Source organism: Ambystoma mexicanum, chromosome 3q (genome assembly GCF_040938575.1).
Source record: "Ambystoma mexicanum isolate Mex_15411 chromosome 3q, UKY_AmexF1_1, whole genome shotgun sequence".
Lineage (NCBI taxonomy): Eukaryota > Metazoa > Chordata > Amphibia > Caudata > Ambystomatidae > Ambystoma > Ambystoma mexicanum.
The window spans coordinates 226,913,453-226,925,822 of record NC_090926.1 but is presented as its reverse complement, the minus strand read 5'-3'; the positions used below and the strand labels follow the sequence as shown (position 1 = coordinate 226,925,822).

Genomic DNA, 12,370 nt, shown 5'->3' with positions numbered 1-12,370 from the left:
CAAGTTTAAGAGTACTTGCAATTCAATATCTCTACATGTTAGCCTTCACGCTGAACGGTGATTCCAAAATCAATCCTGAGATAGGAGGAATAACATTTGTCTAAGGATCTTGTATGTGAATGTCTTTAATCATCCCAAATTGTAATAGTCAGGAATGATCACAAAAGGAAGCTTTGCAGTCTCAAAAGGAATCCCACTCTCACATCACAACCTGCAGCCTATTCAGCTGTGCCACCCTGGACCCTGGAGAAGGGGTGATCTATGCAACCCTCTGGCAACATGCTTATGTCCCACTCAGGCAAGTACCGACTCTTCCAGTGCCTATGCACCCACCACAGAGTAACTGGGCCAGTTATTCTAGCCTCCCATCATTATCGTGCTACTATGTCCGCACCAGAATCTTACTGTGTCAGTGATAGGATCCACTAGGACAGTTATTTTCCGAGTAATCCTGCCTCACCAGATATGTTTTGTGAATCTACGGTCTCACAGATGGTTAAGTTAACTATCTCTCTCTTACTTAACAAAATGGAGTAGTTGCTGGGTGGCTGCTGTCCCCTCTTGCTTGCAGAGTGGGAAAAAGTATATGCAATACAAATGATAGGGGTCTGCATCGTACAGTGAACACATTCTTACCCAGGCCTGCTTAACCTGGCCATTCCCAACTTCTTTCATAGGAAGTAGGAATTTAAATTGAGTGCCTTCCCGCCGGGGAACTAAAAGAAGGCCAGGATTGCATCAGGGAAACTAGACTGGATAACAATAAAGATGGGGTTTGGTTTTCCTACTTATTATCATTGGGCCTACATGAATCATCAGACCAGGGCAGGTTCCGGGAGCGAGGGTAGTGGGGAGCCTGTATGTTTGGGGATGAAGTGATGGCTAAACTCCCCATTCTTGTTCCCATTCTGAGTGTGTGACAGGATGACGGGAACTACCGCTCTCCTGACCTCCAATCAATGAGCACTCTAACTGACCATGGGCTGCCCTTCTTCCCCAGTTCATAGATTGATTCAATAAGGAGGTACCTTTGCTGGGAAATTGCTATAACAGAGGAATTAAGACAATCGATCAGCTATTGGTAGAAGGGTAATGCCTGATTTCAATCCTTTCCAATTTGCTATAAAATCCTGCACTACTTTTGAGAGAGATCCCGGAAGGGATACCTCTGTGGTCGGGCGGGCGTGCCGACCCAGGAGTCATGGCGGGAGTTAAAGGGGTGCTCTCTTGTTCGGGACCAGGGGTATCCAGTGTTTATAGAGCTTTGAGAAGTGGCACTTCGGAGGATGGTTACCTTGCTGTACCAGGATGCCGAGAGGTGGAACTGGGCTCTCTCCTGTGTCCTGAGCTTTGGGAGGGGATAGCAGTAAATGTGGTTACAATCTCAGCTTCTGTGACTCAGTAGCTACATTGTTTCTATCATGGGGTGTTCTGCTCCCCAATGACAATGTTGAATGTGGGTGGTAGTGGAGATGGGAGTTTCTGGTCTTGGTAAGGAACTAAAGGAACTTTCTTCTACATGTTTTTTGAATGTCCTTATAGCGGCATGTTCTACAAGGAGGCGTGGTCAGTCATATGCAGAATAGCCCATGTGGGAATTCCCTTTGCATCAAAGTATTTTATTTTCTCATGGGCAGGTCGGTGTTAGAGCCCTCTGGAAGGAGCTGCTCGCCTTGTTGGTTGGTTGTCTCATCGGGGCAGCCTGTCCATCTATCTTATCGCACTCGAAGGATATGCCTTTAATCCAGTTCTCTCATTGGGGGAATAGAGTCTGCTTCTTGCACAGGATTGAAGCCCCCCCATGGGAATCTAGCATGGGCATCACAGGATCTCAGAATATGCAGTTACAGTTTGAAGATCTCCTGCCAGGGCCCCCAGACGGTATCATGGGTATAGGGGCCTTAATCGATTTGCTGGGTTTTCTAAACACCCTTGAGTGTTCTGCTAGGCCTTGATGTTGTGTGAGTAGACTCTTGGGTCTACTTCAGGGTGTATGGTAGGCCTTCGGCCAGCACTACATGGGGCTACACAATTATGGCTATGAGTATACTACTTCCCTTGCCCCGGTTTCAAAATGTGTACCGTACAAACACTTTATGCCACAAGGACATTTGGAGTCTGCCTTTTGCATGATGTTTATTTTGATGGACTGCCTCATGTCTACTCGTCGGGCGGTTGCCGCCTATCTCACCGAGTGGGGAATATATTTCTATTAGGCGGCCCTTTCATGGTGGTCCTCTTTTCCTGTCTGTCTTGCTTTGATGGCCAGGCTACCTTGTCTTGTTATAAGGGGAGACACTTGAGGAGGACCACATAAATGGGCTCTGTTCCAATTGTACACATCTACTGGGCTTCCTTATGAACATATCAGCAGAGACAAGGAGGAATATACACATATGTGTTTTCCGCGTTCACTCTAGGATAGCGAACAATGCTGACTGCTTTTATGCCATTTGCTAGATGTCACAGGCACTATGTATTGTCATTTCGTCTGTCAGAATATCTATAAAAGAAAGGTTTCCTTTGCTCGTCAGTGTTTCCTCCTTCCTGAGGTTACTCTCATTACCATTCCTATACATCCGAAGCTGGCCCTCTTCCGGTGCGCCCCCGCTCCTCAGCAGCACAGTTTTACTGTCTTCCGTAGTTCTCCGACCTAGCACTGCACCACAGTGATCCCCAGTTCCTCTTCTTTGAGTCTACTCCTGTTTCTAGCTACCAATGGCTGTCCTTAACTTCCCTGGGTGGGCGTGCTGGGATGCTTGGGTTTCTTCCTGCTTGGTTCCATGTTGCTCTGAGTGTGGAGTGTTGTTTCATGCGTTATCCTACTCCTGCACCTTGTAAGCAATCCTCTTCTTTGCTCCTGGTCTGCCATTATTATGGAAGGTTTTTAAGTGAACATATACAATGCTACCAAATGTGCCAGTTTCACAGACCTGTGGTTGCTTGTCCTATAAATGCACATAGCACAGAGACTGCCTACAATGGCAATTCCAGAAGAATCACTGGCTGAGCTTCTCATTAACAAGGAATAACTTCTGAGTATTTACCGTTGTCCTGTTAAACTTTATTTTCTTGCACAACCCATGTTAGTCTCATGAGGTGTTGAATTCTAAGTGCAGGCACTTGGGGAGTGCAGACTCCCTGTGTGACCTGAACATGATTTCATTGCCAACATCCTTGACATTTGCCTGTCATCCGACTGACTGACATTGCAGACCTTTCGGAGACAAGAGCCTGTTGGGACCACTCCCATGTTCCACTCTGGTTGAATTTGGACCTGTGAGGGTGCTGATCCTTTCTGGGATTATCAACACTTCCTTGATGTGAATCCATTTTAGTAACCCAGGCTCCCACCTTTTCTGATCCTGCTAAAGCAGTTTATACATTTACTAAATTGGTTGTCTCATAATTCATTGACATGGCCCCACGAGGTGACCTCATAAAATAATTTTCTGACCTTTTTGGGTTCTTGACCCTAGGCTTTCAGAAAACTTAACTTAGACTGGGTTCTAAGTTGTGCTGTTTCTGACAATGCTGTGTTCGTTGTTCTGGATATTGGTTTCAAGTCGCTGATATTTATCCTCTGTGTGTGACTATCAGAAACGTGCCCATCTCTGGGGAACCTTCAGTCTCAAATGAAAAAGAGGAACCAACTTTGCATCCCAACTTTTCCCTTGTTCTGAGTTTAACTTTCCTCCGCCTGGCCCAGCTAGATATTGTGGCTCTGCTTTTCATTCAAAGCTACATCACTGCGATCGACAGAGGGTCAATTTAAGATCACAAGTTCTGCAATGGTGGACGGCCTCCACGCAAGCCATCTGAGGTACATTCATTGTGTTAATGGTCAGGGCTAAAGAGCTGTGTAAGCATCTAGGAGGTGCTCCACTAAAACTCTTTACATTTTCACAGCTCAATGCACATTAATGACCCCTCTGCAACAGAAGTGTCCCAAACTGCCATGAATGTCCTCTTATACATTACTTGCCTTCAGAGTTCAGTGACTGAGGTTTGGGTGACAATATCCAGAGATGTGATTGTGTGGGTGGATTTGTGGCCACCTGCAGAGGGACCAAAACATGTCACTCACACCCCTGGTGACGTGAACATGGGATTTCTTTTTCACATTTACTTTGTGTTCATCACTAATTCTCACACCTGTTTTCCTAAACATGTACCATGAAAATGGTTATTTCCATTTTCCTGGTGGAGGGTTTGCAATGGGAAGGTAAAGTCTCTTTACTCCCTCCATGAAAGCCTTGATAATAGAAGCCTTCCACCATTACTCACTGTAGTCGTATTTCTGTTGCTGGTAGCTGCTTAGATTCACATGCTATGCATAGACTGACATCTGGTGGTAGTCATAAAGTATTACATTATTTGTTTTCGAAACTCAAAACGGGTCGTCGACTGGGTGTGTCAGTAATACTATCCCTAGTGTGACATCCACTGCACCCAGTGTCCTTCACGCATCGAGGTCCCTCAGATTGTTTTTTTCTGACATGAGCCTGTATGAAGTATAGCGTAAGTACAGATGCGATAAAGCAGATAGAGATAAAGCAAGAAAGACATCTCTGCACCTTTGAATCCTGGATGAGAGGAAGGGTGGAAACATGTGAATCTAAGCAGATACAAGCATCAGAAGTATGATTATGGGGAGTAATATATCCCTTCTGAGGCATGTAGATCTGCTTAAATCACATGCTATGCATAGACTAGCGAGCAGTATCTGGAGAAGGAGGTGGGTGGTGAGAAGGTCTGGTGGCAAATAGATGTTTTAGCAGTGCTTGCCCCACCTGTGTATAAGTTTTACAATGTCTGCCAATGCAGTAATGCTGAGTAAAGGTACGTATGGAACTCCATGTAGCTGCCTTGCAAATAGCGTCTAGAGGGATGTTTGCAATAAATGTAAAAGTTGCTCCTGTTCCTCTGATAGAGTAAGCTCTTAGTGCGAAAGGCGGGGTCTTTTTTTGATAGAGAATAGCAGAGTTGTATGCATTTAACTATCCATTTGGAGATGGTGTGTGATCACACTCTCTGTCAGGTGCTATGGAGACAAAAAGCTGATCTGTTTTTCTTAGAGGCTTTGTCTTATTCACATAGTACAGCACTGCCCTCCTTACAACTAGTGTATGAAGGCTCCTTTCAACTGAGTTAGATGAATTTTTGAAAAAAGTGGGTAGTTCAATGGGCTGGTTCACATGGAACTTGGAAATGAATTTAGGTGAAAACCTAGGATGTGTTCTAAGTACTATCTGGTCATTGTGGATAAAAAAGAAAGGGTCTAGTACTGACATTGCTTGTAGCTCACTGACCTGTTTTATGGAGGTGATGGCTACTATGAAAGCTGTTTTGTAGGTTAGGTGTTTGAGGCTGGACTTGTACACATCTCAAAGGGTGGACCCATGAGCTTTGAGAGTGCCACATTAAGGTCCGAATCTGGTGGAGGGTTTGAAATGGAAGGGTAAAGTCTCTTTACTCCCTCCATGAAAGCCTTGATAACAGAAGCCTTCCACCAAGACACTTTGTTGTGCTATGTGGTGTACATGGACAGGACCGCTAGGTGAACCTTGATGGAGTTACATACTAGGCCTGAGTCTAGTAGGTCATGCATGTAGTGAAGAATGTTTGCTGGAGAACATTCAATTGGATTTAAGGCTTGTGATCAGCACCATATCACAAATATTTTAAGTAACAGTTTCTGGTGTTGGGTTCCCATGCCTCCTTTAGGAAATCCATACACCTTTGAGGTAGTTCTACGTGTCCAAACTGTATGACTTCAGGAGCCAGGCTGCCAAGTTCATAGACTGAGGATGTGGATGGAGTGTAGTTCCTCCGTGCTGGGAGAACATGTAGGGGCACAGGAATTTGATCGGTTCGCACATCGCCAGTTTGGGCAGATGTGGAACCATGGTTGTCTTGCCCATATAGGGGCTATCAGGATAAGCATGGCTTGTTCCTGGTGCATCTTGTGTACTATCCTGCTCAGGAGTGGTGTCGGGGGAAAAGCGCAGGCACATTTCCCTAACCAGCTCATCCACAGGGTGTTCCCCTTGGATCTGGGTTGGGGAAACCTGGATGTGAAGTCTGGGCATTGTGCTTTAGGTTTGTGGCGAACACGTCTAAAGGAGGATAGCCCCATAGAAAGATGATTTGGTTTAGAATGGCTTTGTTGAGCAGCCATCTTTGCTCCTCAGGTAGAGGGTTTCTGCTCAGAGTGTCTGCCAGAGCATTGAGTTCCCCTGGAACATGTTGAGAGACTAGGAACATGTTCCGCTTGGGTGCCCACTTCCACATTTTCGGGTATAGCCTGCACAGACTTGGGGAAGGTGTGACTCCCTGCTTGTTTATGTACAATGTGGCAGTGGTGCTGTCTGTGAGGACTTGTACTGTTTGACTTATTAGATGAAGTTGAAAAGCTTGTAGGGCCTTGAGTAGTGCTAGTAGTTCCAGGAGGTTGATGTGGTTTTGGGCTGTGAGTCCACTGTCTGTGAGCTGTGTGGTGAAGGTAATGGGCTCCCCATCCAGAGAGTGAGGAGTCTGTAGTTAGTATTACTTGAACTGGTGGATTGTGAAAGGATTTTCCTTTTAACACATTTTCCTTGGACCACCAGCAAAGAGCCTGTACTACGGTTAGCGAAGCAAGCACTAGATCATCCCACTGACCGCTTGCCTGAGACTATTGTTTCGATGACCACTCCTGAATTTGGTACGTGTGCAGCCGTGCGTGTGGAACTAGATAAATGCATGAAGCCCTCATTCTGAGCAGGCGCATTGCCTTGCATACGGTTATTTGGCAACCGGCTAGGAAGTGGGGTATTTGCAACAGCATATTTTGAACTCATTCTTCTGAGGGGAATAGTAGCCCCTCCATTGTCCTAATGATAGCTCCCAGAAATTGCTTTGTTTGGTTGAGGACAAGACTTGATATTTTCTCGTTGAGAGAACCCAAATTGGAACAGAAGGTTCATAGTTCTTTAGGTGTTGCTTGCAAGTTTGAGGGGATACCCCTGTTATTAGCCAGTCATCCAGATAAGGGTGCACTGGGATTGATTCTCTGTGTAAGTGCGCCACCACTACTGCCAGCACTTTGGTGAATACCCTTGGAGCTGAGGCTATGCTGAAGGAGAGCACCTAGAACTGGTACTGTTGTTCCGCTATCTTGAAGCGCAGGTATTTTTTGTGCGCTGGGAACATTGAAATATGAAAGTATGCATCTTTCATATCCAATGTTGCCATGTAGTCCCCTTGTTTCAAAAGGGAGATTACTTCCGGCAGCGTTGTCATGCAAAACATTTGTGGCTTGACATATGTGTTCACTGGTTGCAGGTCTAGGCCCGGGCGCATTGTTAGATCTTTCTTTGGCACAAGGAAGTACATTGAATAGATGCACTTGTTTACCTGGTTTACTGGGACAATTTCTATGGTGTCTTTCTCAAGCAGAGCCTTGACCTCCTCTAGCAATATGCGCTGTTCTTCTTGTGATGTTTTCATTTGTCTTAGCGGGTGGTTGGGTGGTCGTGTATAAGCTGTATACAGTACCCGCCCACTACGGTGGATAGTACCCACTTGTCTGAGGTGATTCCTCCCATGCGTGGGTAAATTCAGAAATACGACCTCCTACTGGAGTGGCATGGAAGGGGATCTGGGATGGGGCGTCATTGTTTTGGTGGGGTGGAGCCTCTAGCTGAGGAGGCCCTACCACTGCTTAAAGACCTTTTGTAGCCCCTTCGAAAGTTCTGAGAGGAGGACTGTCCCTGTGAGGAAACCTATAATGACGATTGGCCAACTTGATTATAATTGGAGGAGCGTTGTGAGTTGTGCCCGCGAAACCGCCTTGTGTTAAAAGCGCCTCTTTGCACAATGGGCTTGTTTGATAGTTGGCCAAGGGATTTTAGGGTATCATAATCCTCCTTTACACTCTTAAGGGCCTCTTTGACCGCTTTACCATACAGGGCATTAAGCTCAATAGGCATGTTTAGCAAGGTGGCTTGTGTTTCGAGCTTGAAGCCTGATTGTCTTTACCAGGCGTGGTGTTTGATTAAAGTGCATTCTGCTATAATCTGGCCTGCATTATCTGCAACATCCAGGTTGTTCTCTAAGAGACAGTTGGCCACTTGCTTACCTTCAGGCACTATGATTAGAAGTTGTGATTTAAACGGCTCTGGGACTGTTTCAATTTGCTATACTACTTGATCCCACATATGGCAATTGTAGCTAGCCAAAAGGGTGGTATTATTGGCAATTATTGCCTGGTAGGAAGCCACTTTTCTGCCAGTTAGGAGGGGCCTCCACAGAGGCTAGCAGTGTGCCTGCCCTCTTCCTTGTGGTGGTAACCTGATGTATAGGGGTTCAGAGGGGGCTGGTCTGAACATTTTCTTGGGTGAATGAATGGCATAGACGTCGTCATCATCATCATCATCGTCATCGTCGTAATATTGTTCAGGATTATATTGGTCCCCTTGATTCCCTTGCGACCCAGTATCTTGAGAAACTGATGTGTCTAAACAATATAGATCCTGAGAGCTGTCCTGTGAGGTGCTGGTCTCTAAATGTGGTCTTTTTGCAGCTGGTTGATCCTTAGCTGCTTTCCCTTGAGAGGGCCCTTTAAGGCTAGTAAGTGCATCTGGGTGGCAGTAAAACAAGTCCAAACAGTAAAACAAGTTGAAATAGAATTTGTATCTGTTTGGACTGTATTTAAAAACTGCTTCTCCTGTGGGTATTTTACCATACCTCTGTGTTCTATTCAAAGATGTCTGCCACACTGGATATACTGAAACCTACCTACTATGTGTGTAGTGCACATAGTAGTAGGACGACTGCTGGTCCTTTTAAATCTGATGTTCACCTGAATCCCACACACGTGAACAAGCGCCGAGTGGAGTGAGAAAGGCGTTCTGATGAGCAGGTTTTGGCCATGGGTGTCCTGCCACTGGTGTTTATGTGTTGCTGTCCAACAGCTTGACAATTTATTTTTAATAATTTATTCCGATTTGAGTCAGAGGTTTTTTCTTTCCTGACTCAATAACGTGGAGATTTCTTCTCGCCTGAAGTGCAGTTTGTTAATCCTTCTGTTTCTCATATATATATATATATATATATATATATATATATATATATATATATATATATATATATATATATATATATATATAACAATATAATATATATACATATATATACACACACACACACGGGGATGGGCAGGGGCAGAGATAGATAGATAGATAGATAGATAGATAGATAGATAGATAGATAGATAGATAGATAGATAGATAGATAATGATAGATAGATAGATAGATAGATAGATAGATAGATAGATAGATAGATAGATAGATAGATAGATAGATAGATAGGCTTCAAGTCTGTGTTCCTTTGGTAACATTACAATCTTTAACCTACAAGTGATACAGAGCTGCATGCAGCAGGTGTGTTAACCTACTGACGTATCATTGTGGATAATATGGAACCAGGTGTCTTTAATGCCCTGATGCTGGCAACGAGTGAAGACTACTGCCCTAAAAGCACCCCCTCGGAAAGAACAGTTTGTGCAGAAATAGCCTTGCATTATTCCCTACAAAGAAAATGCCCCAGATTCAGATCGTGGCAGGGGTAAACAGACAGCAAAAACACATCCTTAAAATGCAATGCTTACATCACCACAGGTCACAAATTCACACCTTTGGTTGCTGCTGACTGTTGAGGTCTAATTTTCCAAATCCCCACTAATAATCAGCTTTATCGCTGACTGATGAAGCCATCACATGGCACCACCAGAGACAGACCAAGTTTATTGCATAAAATGTACACTCACTTCTCCTTAGCCCTGCAGCTTTCAATCATCAGCAGAGTCAAAACATTCAATTTGTTTATCACTTAGATTTAATACGATCCAAAACGTTTGCAAGTTATCTGGTGCTTCTCTTCTCCCCAAGCACCTCCTCATCCAACTTAACCTCCACTATGGGGCCTATAAGAAACTGCATGCTTTCAATAACCCCCTCCCTGTGCTGCTCCTCTACCCAAGCCCATCCTCAAACCTGTAACTTCCACTAGGGGGCCGACAACATACTGCATGCTTTCAATAACCCCTTTGCCCGCAATTAGTCTGTGGCACCCAACGGGGTAATCCCTTTACTTCCGGTTTTCACCTTCATGGGCGGCCATCTTGGATTTGAGCGATGATTCCTGCAGTTGATGTTTGGAATCAACCGAGCTTCATTGGTGAATTATCCCATGCTTTGTTCTCAGCTCGAGCAGGCTGCCTCACAATTTTATATGGCCTTAGGTGAAAGAAAGCAGCCATGTCTTGAGAATCGACCCTTAGCTGAACCATTTCCTCACCAATTACAAGTCCAAATCAAGACATCTGCGCCCCAGGCTGCAAAATGATGATGGTGGTGGTGGAAAGAGATCCTCTGTGTATTTACAATTAAGGTGACACCAAGTTTCAGAATGATGTCAAGTTTGACCATTTGTAGGCCACATAGGTAGGATGCTATAGTTCATGCTCTCCACCAGCTTCCTTAGGTAACTCCCTCCTTACAACGTTTTTTTGTTCAAGTGACCCTTCAGCTTGTGCATCAGATGGATGGAAGTGCTTCATCAGGAGGGGAGCGCAAGGGGAAATTGCCTGTTAAGGCCACCAGTCCTGAGGGTGGTTCCGCTGGATTCTGCCCAAGCGTAAAAAGAAAAATACAAATATCCAGCAGGGAAGGAAACTGGAACGTGATAGGCAAAGCAAGCTTCTTCAGCTCAATATTAAAATACAATGAGATAGGGTTCGTCCCACTGGATTCATGGCGACTCCTCAAAAAGGCACGGGCATTGCTCGAAGCCCCTGAATTGTAAACAAAATCTCTCGGCCGTGGCTCCTCAGCTCCCTTTTTTTGAAATAAAAAATCTTTACAAAAAAATATCCGCTGGCCTTTCCAGATTAAGTAGTTTGTCTAGGTTCTGACGTGTCCACCCTCCCCCAGTTCCAAAAAGTGGTTATATGCAATCGTTTCATTAAACGTGCTATTTAGTTTGCAAGGGGAGGGAGCACTAGCAACACAAAGCCTACAGTTCATCTTCGTCCAGCTTAGCCAGTCGGGCAGTGGGGGGACAGGCGTCATCTTGGGAAAGACCCCCAAACCCACGGACCGAGTCTGCGAAGTCACGGCTTCCGATGCTGAGCTTCTGTTGGGAGACACAAGAAGAGAAGTGTTAGGAAACTGGGACATGCAGCTGAAACGTGAGTTTAGGGTTTTGGGTAGGACCAGGAAGAAACAATGACTCTGGACTAGCATTGTACATTGGCGAGTTTATATGGGTACAGTCCCTTCACATCCTTCCTGCAACTTCAGTATTCCCTATCCATCTTCACATTTTGAAATTCCAAGCTTTGTGCTAAATTAACAGGTGGGTGTCCAACCATTTGGAAGTCTCTTATTGTGAGCCACCTGTGAAGGACATTTCTGAGCCTCGCTCAGCAATTAAGCATTCAATTATTTACTTAAGCAATACGCCTTTCGCTGGGGGGGGCATTACCGCTCCAGGTAATGCCCTGGGGCCACTATGCAGTCCTCGGGGCATTACCTGAAGTGGTAATGCCCCCCCAATGAGGGGCTTATTGCTATGAGTACTCCGGCCTGTTGGACTGGAGTACTAGAAGCATCTTTATTCAGTTACGAGATGCTCTGGCTTTTCGCAACTGTAACAAAACAAAAAAATGCCCCCCATGGAGCATGACACGAAGGCCATTCTCCCTTATCATGGCGGCCATTGAAAATAGTAAACAAAAGTAAACCAATAAGAGGGCCACCATGGAAAGGGAGAAGGGACTGCATGCAGTCCCTTCTCCCTTTCCATGGCGGCCACTCACAGGAGGGATGCAGCGGCAACCGGAACCTTGTCATGTAGGTAAGGACCCGGCGAGGGCCAACCAGATCGTTTGTAACAATCTGATTGTCCCTCGCAGGGTGCTGATTAGTTGATGTGCACAATCTCGGTTTATGTAAGCTCAGTAGGAATTAGGCCCTCATTCAACAGCTTCCCCCTTCTTGGTAGAAAGTGTACTCATCAAACCTTCACCATTATTCAGAAAGCTTTTTCAGCAAAGCCTGGCCTGTGGCCTTACCAGCTTAGGGCAAGTTATGGTAAAGGGTGTGGTGTTTGTTTTGATGGTCAGCAAATGGGTGTTACTGATCTGAGCTGACACCACAGGGCAGTGAATCGGGGCAGAGCCTTACAATGTCTGTAAAAGATCAGTGTAAAATGGCCTTTTTGCTTTTTCCCCCTTTATTGTTGTAAACACATGTTCTGGCCAACATGAGTTTGTCAAGGCAGGCAAGTGCCCCTTATGTATAAGTAAACATTCTATGCATGTGT

At 45.2% G+C, this 12,370-nt stretch overlaps 1 protein-coding gene across 3 annotated transcripts in view; it reads right to left on the bottom strand.

The window, feature by feature from the left end:
* Positions 1–9,862: 9,862 nt before the first annotated feature.
* Positions 9,863–12,370, bottom strand: part of ARHGEF25 (Rho guanine nucleotide exchange factor 25) — a 1,011,938-nt gene continuing 1,009,430 nt past the window's right edge. For all 3 annotated transcript variants that reach the window (XM_069653604.1, XM_069653606.1, XM_069653607.1), the window contains one exon: positions 9,863–11,179. In XM_069653604.1, the coding sequence (XP_069509705.1) occupies positions 11,060–11,179 (120 nt within the window). In that variant the 3' untranslated portion in view covers positions 9,863–11,059. The remainder of the gene's footprint in view (positions 11,180–12,370) is intronic.